At 45.6% G+C, this 22,485-nt stretch overlaps 1 protein-coding gene across 1 annotated transcript in view; it reads right to left on the bottom strand.

Annotated features, from left to right (window-relative positions):
• Positions 1–15,295, bottom strand: part of F13A1 (coagulation factor XIII A chain) — a 135,141-nt gene extending 119,846 nt beyond the window's left edge. The window contains exons 1-2 of the mRNA XM_065885293.1: positions 15,166–15,295; positions 6,263–6,451 (exon numbers count right to left, since the gene is read on the bottom strand). Coding sequence (XP_065741365.1) covers positions 6,263–6,451; positions 15,166–15,295 — 319 coding nt within the window. The remainder of the gene's footprint in view (positions 1–6,262; positions 6,452–15,165) is intronic.
• Between the last annotated feature and the right edge of the window lie 7,190 nt (positions 15,296–22,485).

Raw genomic sequence — 22,485 nt, 5'->3', positions numbered from 1 at the left:
ATTTGTCAGCAGAGAAACTGTGCTGTGTCTGTGACAGCCAGGGATGCTGATTTTACCTGGACTTTCTGAAACATAAGTCCACAGGGGTGCTTAGTTTTTAAGGATTTGGGTGATGCTCTCAGATATGAGAGATGGTCCTTTTCCTCCCTAAGCTCCTGTAGCACCTGCTCACCTCCTAGGTCTTTGATAAAGTTGAGGTCATCAGGCATGATAATCAGTTTCCGATCTCTCCACCTAATATACTGACACGCACCCTACCTCTTTTCCAACACCCTCAGAAGATAAAGTCTTCTTCTGCTGTGTCTTCCTCTCATCCAAGCCACTTGACGCTATGCTTCTATTTTGTCCAGCATTCTCCTGAATCTTCAGGATTCTTCCTCCACTGGCTTCTTCCCTTCTGCCTACATACAAGTTCAAGTACCTCCAGTCCTAAAACAGACACCCAAGACAAAATACCCCTCTTCTTACTCACATTCTTCTCCAGATATCATCTAAATTTTCTTCTCTTCCAAAAAGATTAAACAATTTCCTCTTTAAACACCTAATTCTCTTGGATTTAGTGGCACTGCACTTCCCTGATGGCCCTTCTACTTATCTGATCACGCGGTCTTTGTCTCCTCCAGGAGTGTCAGCTCCTGGACTGACTCCCTAAAAGTTGATTTTCCCCAAGATTTAAAGCCTCCGTCCACCTCTCACTTGATTTATGTTTTCTGAATGATCTTGCCCATCTATGTATGTATGATACCCAAATTTCCGTATATCCAACTCAAACTTCTTCCCTAAGCTTCAGATTGATATATGGGACCATCTATTGGACATATTTACCTGCAAGTCCCTCAAGTACTTCAAACACAGAGGATCAAACAGAATCTCATTTATATCACTACTGTTTCATTGGCAGAGGTCCTATAGCATTGTGATTAGGAGAGAATGCCTGGGCTCGAATTACAGCCCTAGCACTTTCCAGACGTGACCTTGGGTAAGTTCCTTAATCACTGCAAAGATGGAGATAACTACAGTCCAATGCCCAGAGGGGTGTGTGAAGAGTTAAATGGGCAGTACGTGGCACCTCTGCTCGGTACCCTGTGCCAGCAGGTGAGCTGTCAATGGGAGCCACTAGCGTCATTATCACGTCCCACACTCAGTTTTTCTCTCCTGAATTCCCTCCATTCCTTATCTCGTCTGGGAGTGCTGGCACCTATCACCAGCAGCACACAAGCCAGCAACCTGGGAGCTGTGGCTGACTATCCTCCCAGTAACTCCATGAAGACTACCAGTCACAAGTCCAGTAGATTTTTCTCTCCTAAACATTTCTCAAATCCCACCTCTCCTCTCCATCTCTACAACCACTGCCTGAATCCAGGCTCTCACCCTCTCTCCTTTGAGCACCTTCTCTCCAGTCTCAAACCCTCTAAATAAGAATCGTTCATGTCACTCCCATCCTGAATACACAGCAGTCTGACACCCCAGCTGGCTTTAGATAGACACCACTCAAGAAATAGGTGAAATAGAAATATTGAAGTCTTGCGGCCACTTCAGTGTCTTAATGGGGTTAATAATGCAGAGTATATGCAGCTGATGTGGTCCTATTAACGCTTGGGCATGTGATGACTGTACCCATGAATGACCTCCATCATTGTGCTCAGAAAAGCCTGCACTTTTGGACTCCCAGGTTTGCACAGCTGGAAGGGACTTCTAGCACACACCACTGGGTGTCTACCAGCATCCATGCTTAGCTCCCCTTGTCCCTCTCTGAGGAGACTGGAAAAATGAACTACTTTCACAGCTCCTCTTACAGGTAAGGGTAACAAATGTGACATCAATAGTTTGCTGGGGCTTCTGGGAAAACTTTGCTCTTCTGATGAGAGGGGCAGGCTTTGCTGATACCATCCTTCCCCCCTTCTTTCTGAGGTACCCAGAAATATGAACCTGACACTGTGGGAGCCATTGAGGGACTGAAGAAAAAGGTCAAGAGAATGTCTGAGGTGCTGGCCCCAACATCCCTGTGCTCCCGTAATGGGACTCCAGGGAGGAAGGAACTTGCCCGAGCCACTCTGGAGGGCTCACTGGGTAGGGGAAGTCTGTTGTTTTGAGGCGGGGAGAGCTGGTAAGGAAGATAGCTGCAAATTCTTTCCTTGGAATGACTGCCTCAAAGACGTATCACACAAGTAGGGAGCCCGTGCTAAAGTAACAGCAAATTAACACCACAAGCTGTTCTAGGTTTTCACAGCCCCAGCTACGGGTTAAGGAAACCTGTAATTAACAGCTCTGCCCCATGCCTTCCATGATTTGTCATGGCTGCAGGCTCAGGGGTGGAAAGAGAGAAAAGGCCCCACAGATGACCAGGCACATTTTCTAGTCACACCCACCTCCTCAAGTTCATTAACACCTCCCACATAACTCACAGAGATAGCGGTGCACGGCCAGCAACTAATGAACGCAGTTATCAAAGCGCTGAGAGCGTCTGTAGCACAAGCTAGTGAGGCCCTGGCAGAGGAAAGCCAGTAGCTCCCTGTTCACATTCTCTGCTCCGAGAACCCAGTGTACGATGGTTAAATCTGGGACCACCCGAGAGGCTATTTACTTGAATATTTACAAAGAAAGAAGCTTGATTTGAAGGCAGAATCACATATAAATAAGTCCCATGACCCTAGGTTCTGAGGACAGTCACAGAAGAAAACTCCAGGGTATTAAGACATCCCAGCTCATCTTATATAAAGTCACAGGGAAAGACAAAAGAACAATAACAAAGAAATGCAGACTGGAAGCAAATAAGTGTGGTTATTTTCTCCATAGTTTTAATACGACGATAGGTCTCTCTATTCAATAGTTAGATTCTTTAAAAGTAGTGCATAAATTGGTCTTTGTTGATAAATCTAACCGTGTTATAAACACCCTAAAATAAATATTTGAAGAGACTTTTATGTGTCCTTCATTTTTTTACAAAGTATTCTCTTTTCTGTTTTTTAAATCACTTTTTCACATTCTAGGTTTCTTGAAACTGAGGTACACCCACATATCCAAGCATTTGCACTGAATTTCATTTCCAGTTCACATTCGACAGTTACCTCTTCTCATTAGAGCAATTACGTTTTTTAAAGATTGAAGCAGAGTCGATCTACAATATTGTGTTAGTTTCAGGTGTACAGCAGAGTGATTCGGTATTTTTGCAGATTATACTCCATTAAATGTTATTACATGATAATGGGTATAATTCCCTCTGCTATACAGTAGGACCTTGTTTGCTTATCTATTTTATATATAGTAATTTGTATCTGTTAATCCCATACTCCTGGTTTGTCTCTTCCCCCTTCTTTCTCCCCTTTGGTAACCACAAGTTTTTTTCTATGTCCGTGAGTCTGTTTCTGTTTTGTATATACATTCATTTGTATTATTTTTTAGATTCTACATATAAAATGATATCATATAGTATTTGTCTTTCTCTGTCTGATTTATTTCATTAGCATAACATTCTCTAGGTCCACCCATGTAGCTGCAAACGGTAGTATTTCATTGTTTTATGGCTAATATTCCATTGTTTGTATATACCACATCTTAATCTAATCATCTGTTGATGGGCATTTGGGTTGCTTCCATGTCTTAGCTATTGTAAACAGTCCTGCTATGAGCACTAGGGTGTGTTTATCTTTTCTAATTAGTGTTTTGGGGTTCTTTAAAGATATATACTCAGGAGTGGAATTGCTGGATCACATGGTAGTTCTATTTTTTGTTTTTTTGTTTTTTTGTTTGTATGTTTTAAGCAAACTCCGTACTATTTTCCATAGTGGCTATACCAATTTACACTCTCACCAACAGTGTAGGAGGGTTCCCTTTTCTCCACATCCTCTTCAACGTTTGTTATTTGTAGATTTTTGATGTTAGCCATTCTGACAGGTGTGAGATAATGCCTCATTTTGGTTTTGATTTGCATATCTCTAATAACTAGGGATGTTGAGCATCTTTTCATGTACCTGTTGGCAGTCTGTATATCTTCTTTGGAAAAATGGCTATTCAAGTCTCCTGCCATTTTTGATTGGATTGTGGGGGGGTTTTTTTGACATTGAGTTTTATGAGATATTCTGTTTTTAAAAATACATAGATTGTTTTATCTCCAAGGCAAATATGCTATGCTTCCCCTCCCCCACCTTTCAGTTAAAGGAACAAAAGTAGTACTATGTCTTTTTATAAAAAGAGAAGACTTTAAATGCTTACTGTAGTGGATTCTGTGGTCTGCTACCCAGACCTTTTGTGTTTAGGACAGAGGCATCCTTGCCCCGACGCTGGGAACGCTGGTGGCTCACAGCTCTCATTGAACTGCTCTCATGGGTTTACCCTCAGCCATGGAGACCCAACTACACTAATTTTTCCCTCCCTGGGGGGAGCTTGTAGCCAATGACCATCAATGCTAGAGTATAAATGACCCATGCCCTTGCCCCAAGACTGGACAACTCTAAAGATACAATCCAGCTCTAGAGCTCACCATGGGATCCACTGAAACATCTGTTCATTGGAGTTCAACCCCACTCTCTGCCCAACACTGATCCCTTCACTCCCACACTGATGTTGACCCTGAGAGTGCTCCCCAGTAAACTTGTTCCACACAAATCTCCTTCTTAGAGTTTGTTTCCTGGAAACCCAATCTAAGACATTCATCTTATTCTTCCGAAGACTTTCCTTATTCTAGTTATTTTATGAATGGGTGTGGGAGAAGATCTGAGACCTCAGCCAAGTCCAGTTCAGGGACAAAGCTTCCCTGTCCTCTTCTCACTGCCCGAAATATTTGGCTATAAAGGTGAAGGTAAAAATTCCCATTAAGTTGGAACAAAACTATGGGTATTTACTGACACGCATGGAGTGATCCTTTTACTAAAAATGTGTCAAGGACATTTTAATCATATCTAGTCCAAACAAGCATGTACATGCACACACATATATACAAAAGAAAGATAAATGAACTTAGGGAAAGGAATAAAAATAAATTTTCATCATATTTTAAAATATTGTTTAAAAATTATCTGTGGATTCTTCTCTCACCTGAAGTACCCATTATTAAAAAAATATTAACAATAAGAGTCTGCTCCCTAAATTAAATTGGAGTTATTTCACTTTGCCTAACACACAGGAACAGTAATTTCGTTTTCCCTTTTCTTTTCGCACAACTGGGATAACAAATAATTCTGTGTAGAACCCAAGCACTGCGCTGATGTTGTTTATTCTGACTCTCAGGGATCTCTTTTCTCCTCTCCCCCTTCTATTCTGTCTTCAACCAATTTTCCCACATTTATATACAAATTTGCATTGTAAATTCAAGTAAGCACAAACCATGTTCCTCAAGTGATCGGTGGCCATAGATATTTTTCCCAAGGAAGTATTTTTAGCTTTAATTTTATTACATTTAATTTCTTTATATTTATTCCCACAGGTCAATGATTTTACATAGATGCCTCCATGTAATCATATCATGGTCACTTTTTTTCTCCCTTTCTTGCTTGGTTTTCTGTCCTTTTGCTTCTCTTGCCTTTATTTTGGCAGTATTTCCAACATGGAACCCGTATCAACACCAGTGTGTGTGCTTCATATTCTTTTCTGAACTCACAGTATTGATCTATGCACATGTACATTTACACACACATGTATAGAAGATCTTATGTACAGCCTTCTACATTTTGTTTTCTCACTCACTACCTCTCTTAAAGTCATCTGGCATGGGTCAAATTCACAATCCATTATGTGACTATATCACAGTATTTTCAACCATTCCACTGTTGAGAGTTGTTTACTTTTAGGGTTTTATTTGTCACCATACACAACGCTGCAGTAAATAATACCCACTTTGTAAAAGTGGATTTTAAGATTTTAGATATCATTGGTATAGATTTTTAAGACTGGAATTGCTAGGTCAAAGCTCATATGTATTTCTAATATTAACAGATATGCCAAATTGCTTTCTAAAAACCTTATTAAATTACACATATATCAGCCCTGTATGCTTTTCTCTACGTACACATTAACATTTTATGCCAATTGTATTCACTTTTATTTATACCAGATTTTTCCTGATTAGGCAAATAATATGCTGATGTTCGGCATTATATCAGACCCGTCTTAGAGCATAGAGTGGTCCAGGGGTTGGATGTAATCCCAGCTCCAGCCAACTGTTAAAGTATGATTCCAGAAAATAACACAACGATACCTTACCCTTCCTCCATTATGACCCATGGTATCATGACTGTCATGAATAAGGCTTGCACGAGGCACTCACCAATGACATATTCCACCCTGAAGAGGTCCCTCCTAGGGTTGTAGGGACGATTGAAGTCGATCTGGATGTAGAAAGACTGTCCTCTACGTACAATCAGCTTGTTGTTGCTGTATTTGTCGGTGTGGTGATCCACTTTGTTGCTGTCCCATCTCTCCTTGAACAGGTGAACACCCGTAACATTAAGGTAGTCTATACACAAAGAAAACAATCAAGAGAAACCATTGAGTAACTTTGGTTTAAACGCAAACTCGAAAAACAAGACTATTTTCCTGAAGACGCAAGGTAGTAAGGTTTATTAGATAAAACTCTATACAGGGGGCTGGTAGATTTGGGAGCCAGTCTCTTGTGACATCCTTGTTTTCAAAGGAGATTTTTTTAAAAGCATTTTCCCCTTCTGATCTCATCTCAGACCACACGGCACTCACTTTGGGATAATAAAGCTGTGTTGATAATGCCTATCCATAGGTCTAGATACAGAGGAACTAGCACCTGAGTTCAAGGCTTCACTTCCGAGTCTCACGTTGGTTTTCGTTATGTCAGGTGCTTCCCACAATGACTACAGCCTCCACACGTTGGGATAAGCAGGGGATGCCACTTCAATTTTCTTAGCTTTAAAAAGGGAGGAATCAAATCTGACAAAGCCTGCAAGGGATGTTCTAAGGACAAAGTTGATCATCAGTCCAAAATTCTCCTCTTACTTCAGGAAAGGTCAACCCACAGCCCCCTTCTTTAATTCTAAAACTAGATCTTGTCCTTCAAAGGCAGGAAACAGAGGGAACAGGCATGGAGGAAGGATACCAGCATTCCTATGAGGTAGGGTGGATTGTTTCCACTTTGCACATGCTGAAACAAGACTCAATTTCCCTGGCTACTAAACAACCAATCTGGTAGCAAACCCTGGTGTGACGCCGAAATCTACAGGCTTTTCCTCTGATTTTTGGAATCGGGAGTGTAAATGTCAGTTATATATTTACCTGAGACACGAGAGCACTGGATAAAAGTTAGATCTCCTCTTGCTTTTTTCCCATTCCCTCTGCAAATGATCACTGAATGTGAAGGTAACTCTAACTACCCGTCTACACTGCAGTTTAGAAGATCTAGTCTAAAGACAGATTTCTGTGTATGCATTTGGAGTTCTAAAGGGACACTGGAGAGAGAATGCTGGGCGAGGTGGCGGGTGTGCACTGGCCTCTTGCCTTCCCTCCCTTTTCCTGACCTTGACTGTTGCATGGTTTGTCCTCATGGCTGTGAACTCAGTGTACATAGAGAGCTGGGGCTTCACCCTGAAAGGGCTCAGTGATTTCCTCTGCTTTTACACAGGAATCCTGTGCAGGACCCCTGGTGCTCTCTGGCCTCATTTTTTCTCATAGGCAAAATGGAGAAATTGGGTTCATTAAGGTACTCTATAGGTCTAAAGTCTAGGAGTCCCTGCAACACCCTTGATGAATTCAAAGTCCAGGTAATCCTGAGTTTGAATCTCAGGTCTCATAATTACTTAGGTAAGGGATGTTGCCTCTCAGAAGCTGAGTTTTCTCACCTTTAAAATGAAGGTACTAATATCTTGAGAATTTCTACAAAGATTCAATGACCTAACAGCGCAATGGGTCTGACTCTAGGCCTGGTGCATAGTGGGACCAGAGGCTTCCTTTGAGCTTGCTGACTATGAACTGTCATGGCGCCACTTCTTACATGGTACTCAGTGGACTATCCTGACTGCAACATTATAGCAAACAGAAAGTGCAAGATGCAATTTTATTTTTGCTTCTCTCAGAACCCTGTAGTTCATGGTCCCCTGAGGGGCAGTTTCCTTCCATTATGCTGTGATGTGAAGATGTTTATTTCTATAGCTCTCTCTTCCAAGCTGCCTTCCTCCTAAGTTCTCTGGTCTTATTAAGGTCACACTCCCCAGTGCTAAACCAGCTTCAGAAAGAGCTGGAGAATCATAAACGTCCCAACTGAGAAGAGCCTTAGTAATCAACTCAGCTGGCCCTCTTTCTTAGCACCATGACTTTTAATAATGTTTTGTTTTAGTTTTTAAAAATGTCTAAAAACCTAACTCCTCAGAAAAGGGTTTAATCAGCTCTCCATTCATCAGCACCAATGGAAGGAATGTACCGATACTGCACTGTCACAGGATCTCAGAGGGCAAAGGTACTTTCTGGACCATCTGGTAGACCTGCTATGTATTGCACGAAACATCTCCATGAAAATCCTAGTACTTAGGCTTTTAGCCTCCATCTGAACAGGGAACCCACTCTCTTATAAAGCAAACAGGCCATTTTTAAACCACCCAATTATTTGAAAAATCCTTATAAGATGAACTGGCATCTTTTTCCCTGTAATTTTTCTAACCATAGATCCTGGTTCCAACTTCTGCATAAATATAGAATACGCTCTATTCATTTCATCTGGCACTCTTTTGGTATATGAAGACTATTGTTAGGGTTCCTCTGAGTAAAACATTCTCCACATCTTCAACTGTTCTTTAAGAAATTATTTCCAGACCTTCTACCCATTACTGTGTTCTGAAATATACATATTCCATTCTACGTATTTCTCTTAGAGTGTTTTTCCTAGAATTAAGTACATCACTCTGGTTTTTCCAATGAAAACCAATGAGACCACTGCATCTTTCAAAATAAATAGCATATTTCTATGATTTCAGTCCAAGATACCATTAGTGTTTTGAATACTCTTTTTTTTTTTTTTTTTTTTTTTTTTTTGCGGTTCACGGGCCTCTCGCCGCTGTGACCTCCCCCGCTGCAGAGCACAGGCTCCGGACGCGCAGGCTTAGCAGCCACGGCTCACGGGCTCAGCCGCTCCGCGGCACGTGGGATCCTCCCGGACCGGGACACGAACCCGTGTCCACTGCATCGGCAGGTGGACTCTCAACCACTGCGCCACCAGGGAAGCCCCATAGTTTTTATATTGGGTTTATATTGGGTAGCATCTTAGGGAAAAATCCGAACGAACTTTTTTGCCACCCCAACTAGGTTTTTCATGGTGAGAACAAATATATATATATATATATATATATATACTAAATATATATTAATATATATTAAGAGTTTGTTTTAAAATAATGTAGTCTACATTACTGTGCATTTGACAACGTTTAATTCAAAACATGGAATTTTTTAAATGTTATCTCTTCTAAGTGCCCTTTACCTTTTCTATTGCAATGTCGCGCTAAGTCAATGCCTTCAGGAAGGAAAAAGAAATCATAGGAAATCACAGTGGTACCCTTCGTAGGGAGAAGCTAAGTCAATGATAAGTAAAATTTCCTAAATAAGCTCTTAAAAATTCATATTAAAATAATTTAATCTAAGAGAAACATTTCATTTAAAAAATAAAACGAGGGTGGGAGGAATTGGGAGATTGGGATTGACACATATACACTATCAATATTATGTATAAAATAGATAACTAATGAGAACCTAGTAAATAGCACAGGAAACTCTACTTAATGCACTGTGGTGACCTAAATAGGAAGGAAATCCAAAAGAGAGGGGATATATATATATATATATATATATATATAATATATGTATAGCTGATTAATTTTGCTGTACAGCCGAAGCTAACACAACATTGTAAAGCAACTATACTTCAATAAAAATTAATTTAAAAAGAGAATAAAACTTGATTAAGCTATGGAAGATTAAAAGCTACACTGAGAGGTGGCAAGTTTAAAGAAACAATGTTCTAGACTGTAGCCAAATGTGTAACACGTACAGAAGGGTAATAGGATAGGCAGGGGCGTTATTGTTTGGACGGAGAAGAAAATGGCAGCCATGTTGCCCTCTCTCCAGTGTAATCTCCCAATAGGTCTGTGGAGTTACTAAGGGTTACCCCAAGTCTTACGGGATGAGGTGAGGTCCCCAACACCACTGAATAAATACCTTTTCGTCCATTGTTCATGGAGAGTCACCCACAGATCAAGTATTTGGTTCTTATAATACCTGATAATCTCAAGGACTCTATACAGATGGTGTCATAAGATATGATCATAGGCATAAAAATATCATAGTTCTTTTTCTTGTCCATTGCTCCTTCCCATGTAGCCGGCACTCAGTAAACATTTTCTAAGCTGGAATATTGATTTTTGCTTTGTTTATTGGCTTAACAGGTCATAGTTTAGGTTGAAAGAGCCTTCTCATCACCCAGGCTCCATTCGCCACAAACAGGAAAGGAATTTGCTTCTCCCTGTCCAAGCCCAGTTCCTCGCAGAACAGAACAGAACAGAGCAGCTCATTGCTAAGCTACCTTTTCTTTGGGGGGGGTTCGAGAGAGATATTGTAGCTGGAAACTTCGCAGCTTGCTCTTTCAAAGTGACAGCTTTCAAAAGTCTACCTAACGCAACTTAGCTTAATTCCAAAACATCAGAAAATGGACTGCTAAAGAAAAAATCTCTCCTCATGAGCCAGCTGCCTCCCTGTCTTCCTACCCTTCCCCTAATATGAAAAAAGTGGATTAAAAGTGGACTATTTTCACCTTAGCTGGTAAAGATATTCTTCAGAGAATGATTATACCTGTCACAGATGGAACCTTTAAATAAGTTAAATGTTTAGGTTCATATCCTAGGAATTCCCTAGTGAACTGAGATCTCCATGCAATCTTTAGTAATATTATTACCAAACTATAGGTGTAAATACTGTCCATGAGGAGGTAGGTCTGTTTATTGTGAAAACAACAGGGTGAAGTTTCCTTTCTCATATTCCTTTTGGACACCCAGAATTTTAAACTTTCATTAATTTGAATCATTAAAAACATTTTCTTAAACAGCTTATTGTTTTCAACTGTTGCTATTAAAATGTCCTGTACTCTGTATAAGAAATGCTCAGCAGAAGCTAGAATGAGAGAAATGAGTCTAACACCTTCTCCAGGGACTAAAATCCCTCTATATTTCTATTTCTCTATTGGTCTATTTCTCCTCTAGCCAGAAGTATCTCAACAGCCTCCAAATGTGTCTCCTTCTCTCCATTTTCTCCTCACTATTATTTTTATAAACATAATTCTGATTATGTCATTTGCTATTTAGAATCCTTTGCAAGTCCCCTGTATCTGCAGGAGGAAAGGTAAGGTCTTCAACGCCTGTTATGATGTGATCCCTGCTTACTTTTCTCAGGCTCGTCTCCCCTCTCTTGTCCTCACTACTTGACATACACTGTGCTCTCTGCTAGAAATGCCCCTCCAGGCACTTGTCTGCCCGGGGCACTCCTACCTATCGTCTAAGACCTAACTCAGGTGTCCTGTATTTACGAAACCTTCCTCGCCTTCTTTCCCACTCCACCGACACCCCAGAGAGAGATTGGTATCGTTCCTGACACAATCATTAAACATTTTCCCACAAATCAAGTGGAAAGTGTGAACTGGTTCTATACAACATCGTTTCTTAATCATACATTGAAGGCCTTTTTTATTCTTTCAATAACCTCGACTCCAGAGAGGTTTACTCTGCACAAAGGCGAGATGGATGACTAATTAGTCAGTTAGTTGATTTCGTTCTGACGTGGAGTCATGGGAGGGAGGAGACGATCAGAAAGGCACAGACCCCATTACCCTGAAAAATGCTAGATCCCACTTGCATTTGATTTTTTTATAGATCTAGCTTGCTTTCCAGTTTGAATTCAAATTGCATTAGACCTGCCAAATGAGTATTATAATTACTACTGCAAATTGATCACCTACTGTTAGTAACACAGAGTCAAACCAGCCCAAGAATATAAGGTTATCTTCCCGAACATCTCCTGCTAAAATAACCTTCGAGACCAGGAAGCCTCTAGAGAGATTTTCAGAAACACCAAATGAGCATGCAAAACATTAGAGATGGATGCAAATCCAAACAATCTGAGGGGATTTTCAGATATTTTTCTCGGCTACAATTGAGTTCAAAGGGGGCATTAAGGATCCCTAAAAACACAGGAGGACATCAAACACCTCCATGGACTGGCTGGTCCCATCTCCGGGGTTCCACTGTCACCTCAACTATCTCAATGTTTCTTAAATATCATGCCGCCACACGGGAGGAACCTTATGTACGTTTGTACGTTTTGAAATACAGGCAAAAATAATTCTTAACCAAATATTCACTGAAGTTGTGAATTAAAGGTATTACACACAATATATATCATATACATCGATTGCCACAAGACGATTCAAAGGGAAAAATCTGGCATTTTCCCTCTCTTGCCTCTCTGCCCTTCTCAGTCAATTTCACAAGAGTAGCGTGCTCACGGGACACTCTGGAAAGCTTCCATGTAACAAATGTGGAGAGTTTGTCTTAGGGCTTTGTTGTCCTGGAAGCAGTCATCCTCAGGCAAGATCACGGAGGTACAAGCCCTCCCCTAGTGGCCACTGAGGAAACTGCAAGAAGATGGCACTTAAACCCACGTGATTAGGTCTTAGCAGGGACTTGGGGACAACTTGAAAGACTTAGTCCCAGGACACCCACTTTTAGTACAATTAAACAGAGATTTGAAATGTGAAGGATAACTGGGAAATGGACCTCCTTGATCAAGGCAGTGTTCTTTTTCTTCTGTTCTACTCATCGGGGACTTACTGCTATACTTCCTGGGTTCAGAGGTCCTATCTTCAGAGCATGTAGCACTTAGCTCATCTGTATGAGAACTACGAAATGGATGCGTGTTTAAGAAACCTGGAACCTGTTAATAATAATAAGGTTATAATGACTCTAGGGTTGATGAGTCATTAATTTCTCAAGGGATTGATTTTTCACTGGACACACATTCCTATACCAGGGCCTGTATTAAGTACCCCAGAATGTCACTTGGATTGTGGACACATATGACTGCCAAGCAAATAATGACTGATCTTTCAGAATAATTCAGTTCAAACTAACTCCCCACCTCTGCCTCCAAAAATAAGTAACCAAAAAACCAGTATCCCAGATTTTTAAAGAGTGTCCTACCTGCTCAAGTTCTTTGGCAGTTTTCTTACTGGCAACATTTTGGTCCATTTTAATTCTATGGGGGCTGCAGGCTTGCACATATTCCCCTTAGAATCAAGGTTCCCTTGGGGGGGGTTCTTGACCTTGCAGAGGTATGATAATCGGCACATTCTGAATCAATGAGCATGTATTGATTGGGTATTCTCACAGCCACTGGTCGTTTGATCCTCACGGCAACTGTGAAGTAGGTATTGCTCCCATTTTGCTGATAGGGAAACTGAGGCTCAGAACACTTACATGACTTTCTGGGGGTCCCAGGGTGAGCAAATGGCAGATGTGGGACAGGACCCCGGGTCTTTTGAGTCCTGGACCATGGGACACTTTGCTACACCTCACTGCCCCAGTGGTGCCTCCCATTTCTCCTGTGCCCCTTTCTCTTTCTGCTCCCCCCACAACTTCTTCCAGCACTTTGCCCCCCTCTCCTGGGTCCCAGAGTCTTCTCTGCTAGAGGGGAATTTTGCTAGAAAACTGAATACACCAAGATAACTTGCTTGGTAATTTGACATCTGTACACTTTCCAATTTTATTTGCATTTAAAAAGAAAGAAGGAAGGAAGGGAGGGAGGAAGGAAGGAAGGAAGGAAGGAAGGGAGGAAGGAAGGGAGGAAGGGAGGGAGGAAGGGAGGGAGGAAGGGAGGGAGGAAGGGAGGGAGGAAGGGAGGGAGGAAGGGAGGGAGGAAGACTCCTAGACTGAGAAGTGAAGGAGTGAACACTAAGTGCTTACGTTGGTTTCCGTTTCCCAGCCTATAACATGGGGATTTAGATGAGTTGACTAGCAAGTCCTTTAAAACTCATTTCTGTGGTTCTAATGGTGGCGTCTTAGATGGTGCAGCAGCTAGTAGGGACAGAGCTCAGAACTCCAAGTTCACACCTTGTCTTGGCCCCTCGACTCAACCGAAGATGCCCTTCAGTTCCGTGAGCCCCCTGCTCCCAGTTTGGATGGTACCCCACGGGTGGTACTGGTTATCTCTCCGTCTTCACAATTGGATATCACACCGTCCAGACATGATGCTAACACAGTCAAACTTGCCCACCAGACCCAGGCTGTTCTCTGACTTCCTGGGTTTGTTCGTAATCAACATTGTCCTTTCCCTTGGCTTTCAACCTCTGGTCTCTTTCGGACAAGGCAGATTAACCACACACCACAGGGTGATCGTGGGCACCTACCCCTACAAGTGGGTGTTTACCCCCCAGTGAAAGCATACACAGAGCCCCTCAGGAGCAAAAGTGGGTTTGGGTACACGAGTGCAACTGACAAAATGTGCTCCCCGCTGGATGCCATTCAGGGACGTGAGTCTGAATGTCCCTGCCATGGCCCAAGGGAGCGGTGTCTGTGTCACCAAGCCACTGCTGGTAACTGGGCCCTGTCACAGCTGACAGGGCTGAGTGGAGGTCAGCGGCTGCTGGCTGCTCCCAGAGCAGGTCCCTCCGGATGGGCGGAGACAAAAGCAGGGGAAGTCGCTCGCCTCACCTGCCCCCCAGCCTGCTCTGGAGAGAAGCAGAGGGCTTCCATCTCCATTACCGTCAGGGTCCAGCATCTCTCACCAGCTGAGACTCACAGCGATGGGTGCGGGGACGGGGCAGGAAGGAGGTGTGAGCTAGACAATCACAAAAGCCACAGTGTTTTGGAAGTGGAAACTTACAGCTAGAGAACATTCTTAAAAACAAAACAGTAGGGCTGGAAGAGGACTCAGCTAATGCCCTTGTTTTGCAGAGGTGACTTCCTTGAGATTACAAAGCCATTAAGTGGCAGAACTGGGACAAGAATCCTGGCCTTTGGTGCTTTTACCACTCAAAAGAGGGTTTGGGAGGCCTTTCTTTAAAACCAGAGACTGGTGGTGGACCAGTTTTTGTGGGAGCTCGGTGGAGACAGAGGGCGCTGAGCCGGCACCCGCAGGGAACGCCAGCCGTGGCGGCCCAGGAGGTGACTGTACCTTGCCGGTTGAAGCCCCGGGGCACCAGGCCATGAAGCTCCATGGTGGGGGGATCATTCTCTGATGCGTTGGAGGTGTTGGGGGGGACGGCTCTCCTGCCTCCAAAGGTGGCCCCCGAGGACTCCGACATTCTCAGCCTCACAGGCTCCTTGGGGGGAGAAAAGGAGGCACGGAAAGGAAAGTGAAGCCAGTTGCATTTGTGACAAGGACCCAAAAACAGGGAGACGCGTCTGTCTGTGATGACTCTGGAGCAACACATTTTGAGTTTCGCATAAATGAACCCTGAGATGTGGCAGGAAGGATGAGTCTAATGATGGAGTACTGTTCCCCAAGGATCTCGGGGAGATTTCGTGTTTGTCAAAACACACGGAAAGCAGAAGAAAGAGGGCTTATTTGAAGAGATGAAAAATGTAAAAGATTTTGGAAAGCAGGGTCTTTTTCTCATTCCCCCTAAAGGCAATCTCTTGAAAGAAACGTTTGCTATCCTATGCAGGTACCTCTGCCCATTTTATATAGACTTATGGGGCCGACGTCACTATAAGAATAAACTCATACACCCGTGTCCAGATCAGTGGCATCCTCTCAGGCATTCACGTCTGCAACTTAATCCAGCCAATATTTATCGAGGGCCCCCCTATGCGTTCTGGGCACTTGGGGTACATCGGAGAACAAAACAGGAGAATGCTTGCATTGAAAGCTTCCGGTCTAGGCGGGGTACGGATGAGCCCACCAAGACTCTTAAGTGAACTCGCTCGGTAGGGTGTGAGAAGGTGGTCGCTGCTTCGGAGTCAGGACCACAGGAGGCGGGGCGAGGGTGGGGAGATTTGGGGTAGGTGAGGCAGAGGCCACTGCAATATTAAATAGGGCTGCAAATAGCCCGCTCGCTGAACTTACTGGGTCAGCTAACACTGCCCTTGCTCCAAGCCTGCTTCCCCTCCCTTTGGAGTTTGTGCGGACAAACCACCAGTCTAATCACCGCACCTCCCGTCGGGGTCTTGTTGACCAACAGACCAGATGAAGCGAGACCTTGTTTCTGGCCCCAATGAAGCTTTCCCCTTGATCACCTGGGTTACCCAGTCACGACTCTGTTTCTTCGGCTGTTTTCCACACCCTCAGAAGATGAGAAGTAGCCCTTACAGAGGCGAGGGGAGTAGACTGTCCCAGAAAAGTGTGGAGCAAAAATGGAGCACAGCTGGAGCCACTTCCTAAGGCACTGGGGCTTGGAAGCAGACAGTAGCGTTTGGAAGTGTAAAGTCTGGGTGGGTATCCAGAAATACCTGCGGTCAGATTTACAGGCTCTAGTGGGTTAAGGGGTGGGGGCAGGGGAGAGAGAAGGGTTAAGGACAGAGAGAAGGCAGGAAAAAGCCTTCCTCTGGTGGGGAGTGGCTGGGGTGGGCTGCAGGGCTGCTAGCGGAGGGGAATGTTTGGACAGAGCAGTGCGGTGGCCCGTTGGGAGAGAGAACCATTAAAGCAGAGACTGGGGCGCCCCAGGTGCTGCCCGGGTGCAGGCCAGGCTGGGTGAGCGCAGGTGGGCAGAAGCGCCCCCTTCTTGTCAGGTCTGGGCTGGGGCAGGTGCTCCAATTCGGCTGCCTGCGGCTGGGGGGATGGGGTGCCAGCGATGGAGAGCGGAGCTGGACCACTCGCAGTGCCAGCCAAGCAGGTGTTCTTACCTGGCCCTGCCTACCCCCTTCTGCAACCTTCTGCATCCTCTCTCCATAGTCCGCTCCCCTGAAGAAAGGGGTGGGGCTGTCCTTTGGGGGAGCACCCCAGGTGCCCCTTGGTGGCCCTTTTCAGGCAGCAGCGCCTTTAGGGAAGCTTCCTGGGATGCCTGAGAGAAGGCCTGCTCGGAAGTGGGGCTGGGTAGATGCGGAGTAAGGGGCGAAACGGAACTGGACCGCTGGGGCCGCTTCCGATACCCGCTCCCCCGCACTCCGGGCACCAACTGACGGATCGGCCCGGAAACCCAGGGGCAGGAGGTGGACGCAGGGCTGCGGGATGCCCCGGCAGAAGGGGCGGCTGCTTACCTGCGGTCCCCTCCCGAGGTGTCCCAGCGCAGGCTGGCTCTGGGCGTCTCTGGAGTACTCCCTCCAAAGGACACAGGCTAAACGACAAGAAACTTAGCTCTTAAATAACTTCCTAAGGACCCCCCCCCCGCTTCCTCCCCCCATCCCGCAGCATTTTCTCCTCCCCCTTCTCGAAGGCTGGCGAAGCAGCAGCGTCTCTGGGACTTGCTGGTCACCCAGCCATGCTGCTGTTATTCTGGCATGACCGCCCCCCACCCCCGGCCCCCCTTTCTCCCAGTTTCCAACCTGGTGGCTGGGAGCCCCGGGCAGAGTGCCCTGCAGTGCCCGGCAGACTCCGCCCCCTTCCCCTCTCCCACTTTGGTCAGAAGGCTGGGAAGGAGGGGTCTTCCTGCACAAGGGAACGTTTTCGCCCTCCAGGATTCCGAGGGCGGCTGGTGCGGTTTGGCAGGAGGGAGGGTCTGCCCTCCTACAGACAAGTCACGGACAGCTGTGACCATGCACAGCAAGGAACGTGTCCTTGTTGGGTAAATACAGCTGAGGGGCATGGGCTACATTCCTGGACCATCCACAGAGCCTGGTCACCATCTAACCACAAGATTTCCTGCCCGGGGTGGGGGTGGGGGGATGCCCAGCTGGAGGGAAGATGAGTAAATACCTTTAAGAGTGTTACAAAAATTAGAAAATGACATTTCTTTTTTCTGAAAACCATTTTGGTTTCTTTTCAACTAATAGAAGAAAAAGAAAAGAAAAATTTCCTTCTAAATTTTCCATACTTTCTTTTCCTCTGAGTCTTTATATCTCTATAGACTCCTATTTCCAGTCGTGGCTATCTCTAACCTTCTTTACTGTCTCCATATTTCCGACCCTGTCACTTGATCTAATTTACTAGGGAAAAAAACGATGCCACTGTTTAAGAATTCTCTCAGTTTTTTGCTACCAAATCTATGCACTCGCCTGCAAACTTACCCGTCTTTTCCCTGTTTCTTCTTATTACTACAGTAGAAAGGTTCCCACCTTGTCCATGGCCAAGTGTGCTGTGTCCCCCCTTTGCCTGTGTTCCCTGTCACCTTCTTCAGGGCCTTGCTGCGCAGCTTCTCCACTCTCCCTCCTGTACCTTCAGGCTCCCCGTCTCTAGCAGTTCCCTCCCATCAGCATGTATTCAACTTCAAGTCTCTTTAGTATTTTAAGAAACCCTTGCTCAACCCACATCCCCCAGCTATCGTTCCTTCTCTCCCCTCTTCGTTGCAAGCTTCTGCCCCCATCATTCTACGGAAACTGTAGTTCAGGGTCATCCATGGCCTGTGCTAGATCCAAAGGACAGGATCCAGTTCCCATCTACTTAACCTTTGGAGGCGCTGAACTCTGTTGCCCACACTTGCCTTGAAGGTCTTTCCCCCGGGCCTCTGAGAGATGCGCTCTCTGGAGTTCCTCCATATGCTACACAGGCTCCCTTGATAATTTCAGCAACCACCATGATTTCAGTTTCCATCCTGACTTCTGCCACATCTAGGTCTTTAGTCATAATCTTTCCAGAGCTTCAGACTCCCCTCTCTAACTGCCTACCAGCCATCGTCACTTGGCGTGTCCCAATGATAACTTGCAGCTCATCATGTCTAAGATGAGATATATAATTTCCCCTAAAACCCTGGACCAGGAGTGTCCTGGATTCCTAGCTACCCTTGCCCACGTGGGGTCCACGGAAGAGTGGTCAGCCCTACACCCTCCAGACCAGGTTACACAGTTGCCAGGTCCCCCTGGGATTCCTGGCTGTGTTGTGCCTTTGGGACAGGCTTGCTACCCTCAAAACCACTACCACAGTGACACTTTTGGCCTGAGACTCACCGATTATTGTGTGAACATGCATACATGCTGGTTAACTTTCTAACTCTACCAAACCACCAGCCGAGGAGAATTAAGCACACAATGGCTTTCTCTTGCCCAACAAATAGTGTCAGTAAGAGAGTGTCTGAGGGCACCAAGCCGTAGGATGGGTGGCTGAAGCCCACCCACGTTACAGACCCTTTGCCCACAGTCCTGGGTCTTAGAAATCAGCACAAAGTTTTCTGACCATATGGTGAGCCTTTGCTGGGTGAGAAAATGTGACCTCTGCAGGGGCAGCTGGGTGCATAGACTCAGGTCTAAGGTGTCTTGTCTCTGAACATCATTTGCTTGGCACGGAGGTGGCACAGCGTATGTATTTAAGGAATGTAGCAGCTGGTGTTCGGCTAGGAAAACAAAAATGACTTGAGGTATTTTTAAAAGAGGGAATTGAACGCAGGGCATTGGTTACACAGGTGATGGAAAAGACAAGGTGCCAAGTAGGGGCAGATGAGGCAGCAAGAGCAGGGAGGACGTGGCATCATCACGGCATGCGGGCTGGGGTTGTGTGGCCGAGACTGGAACCGCCAGAGCTCCACCCTTTCCCGGAAACACTGTCTGGGCTCCCGTAGGAGGAAGGACCCCTCTAGCTCGTTTCTTTCTTCTCCGTCCTCACTCCCTCCACTGTCTCCCATTTGCTACAGTCAGTTAACGAAGGGGTCAGGGAAACACAACCTGCAAAGATGGCGCCACCACGCCTGTGATGGGGGGAAGGGCCCCAAGACCACCCGAGGTTCAATGAATCACAAGGTGGACCCACCAGCCTGTCATCCTCACCGCTATGATTTAGGACAGCAAGAAGGTACAAAGCAAAATCAGCAAAGGGAAAAAGCACATGGGGCAAAGGCCAAAGGAAGCCAGGTACAAAGTTACAACGGTCCTCACCCGCTGGAGTCACACAGCCCATGCTTGACTCCCCAGCTACACACTGTGACAACACGTGTGAAATGGCGTCACCAGGGAGACCATCAGAGACCCAGAGCCCAAGAGTTTTATTGGAGCTGCTCACAGGGGCCCCCTCTGCCTGGCACAGATGAGTCTTCAGGCTCCCAGGAGGAAGCAGGTGCTCGACATAAACCACCCCGACTGTACAACGTAGGCACCTCGAGCCATGCCTCTAGGTCAAGGAGTGGTGGGACGACTCCTGAAATTGGAGGCCCCCGATGCAGCCAAGCCAGCCTCACGAGCAGGCCTCTCTAAGGAGAGTGGGCAGGGCTCCGGTGGGGACTCCTTTCTTCACAGCCTCCCCACGCCCACCCAGGCAGATTAGAGCAGAGACAAGGTGACCTCAGAGCAAACAGTTCCAGGACTGGCACATCAAGCCGTGGACCTTTCATCACAGTACGGCCAGTGCCTCTCGCTCCCTTCCCAGCATTGCTGTAGGGCCACAACCATGGCCTGGAGAGAGGAAACTCCAGTGGGAAAGTCACTGGGAAAATGGAGCTCTTCCCACCACGTCCCCTGGCCTCACGGGCTCGAGATGGGACCTCTGGGGAGATGTGCATCCTCTCGGTGCATAAGCCCTGGCACCTCTTCCCATTTCTCTGCAACCAAAGGGGTCACGATCCCAACATCCCGTTGATAGAACCTTGAAGAAAGCTCCAATTTATACCCCGTTGTCTCCTCCAGGGGCAGGGCAAGAAGGCCTGAACACATCACCTAGGGATCCTGGCTCCTGTCAGAAACATGTAGCAGCCTTTGGGAGTTGTAGGTAAACAGGAGGTACGGGGTGGAAGGATTCCAAGTTCCCTTAATTTGACTCTTTGATTCTGAGTTTTCACTTATATGATATGGACACCCTTCTCTCCAAATAAACTACCGTCTTTCTCCTACTTGGCAATACCCGGGAAGTGGACTGTTTGCTCAGGGGATGACTTTTCCAGCAGACTCTATTTGATTTACATTCAAAACTTCACATCCCAAACAAACAAACAAAAATCTCAGTCACGTCTGGACCCTACTGGTTTTTTCCAGCTGAAACAGGATCTGGATTTTGTTGGTTATAGATGCAGTGGCAGAGGGAGGTGAGTGGATATAAATAACAATGAGCCTTCAAAGAGGCCAAACCTCTCAACCTCTCCCTGTCTTGGGGGAGACTTTTTCCTCCAGTGCCCTTGAGCCTTAGGAGTTGGGGGAAAACTTTCCACTCCAGAAGGAGGTGGGGCTGGGGGGAGGTTGAAATGCAGGCTGAGCGAAAAGTTTACAATCTCGATGCAGCCACAGCTGTGAACAGTTGGAGAGGGAGTGGCCCTCTGTCTTCCTTCACACCTTTCTCAGAGCCTCAGGGGAGCCTTCACAACGTCTGACCACGATACTGGAAGCCCCAAGAAGGAATTTAAAAAGCACCCTCCCAGCCGCTGCCACAAAAGAGCTTGGCTTCTGAGAAAGGCCCCTTCCTCTGACAGAGCTCCTTTCCGTCTTCTTTTAGGAGAGATGGAATCCACGCCAGTGCGCCAGTGACAGCTCTAGAGGGCAGAAGCTTCTCCTGCTTCAGCTTTCCTGGGCGTGGTTCCCTCCGGCCAGCGCGTTGCCGTCACCCTTAATCTACCATCCCGGGGAGCAGTGGATGGCAGGGCTGTCTCCTCATGGCTGGGCCCTCCAGGAGGACACACGGAGGAAAGCTGTTTCCTCCTTAGGCGTGAGAGTGAACGAATGCATTTGTGCGCTTATCACTCGCGTGAATATCTCTGTCTTTATTATTACTGTTATTTGTAATTGTGGCAAAATACACATAACGTAAAATTTACCATCTTAATTATTTTTCAGCGTACAATTCAGTGGTGGCAACTATATCACATTGTTGTCCAACCAATCTACAGAATTTCTTCATCTTGCAAAACTGAAACTCTATACCCGGCAAACAACTGATCTGAGTGTGTGTGTGTTTGTGTGCGTAAGGGTATTTGTGAAAATGTGCCTGTACGTGTGTGCCTGTCTGTGTGAGTGTGTGATGTGAGTGTGTGTCCAGGGGCAACGGGAGGACTGCAGAACCACCCAGAAGATGCTTCAGCCCTGCACTGGCTTCCTAGCGCCTCCAGAGTTCTGACTGGACTGGTTTAAAGACACTCCAAGACTTCTTAAATTTAAAAGACTATATAAAATATGAGAAAAGTCAACTAGAACTGGATCTCTTACAGATGAAGTCTTCCAGGTTTGAAGGCAGGAGATCTTCTAGTAAAATGTTGATGGCTTAAAGATATCAAGAGTGGAGAGGGCTTAGGAAGCTATAAGCAGCTTCACCAGCACAGACACAGGGCAAAGCCTGCTTGGTTTGTTCAATTCCATTCCTTACTCTGGTGGTGCACAGACTCCATGACCACAGAAGCAAATAAGAGATCCCACATCTACCTTTCCCACTTATCTTGCTTTTTGGGCTAAAAAGCATTCAGTGATAATAAAGCATTGTGAAAAAACAGCA

Source organism: Phocoena phocoena, chromosome 10 (genome assembly GCF_963924675.1).
Source record: "Phocoena phocoena chromosome 10, mPhoPho1.1, whole genome shotgun sequence".
NCBI lineage: Eukaryota > Metazoa > Chordata > Mammalia > Artiodactyla > Phocoenidae > Phocoena > Phocoena phocoena.
This window is presented reverse-complemented; position numbering and strand designations above follow the sequence as displayed.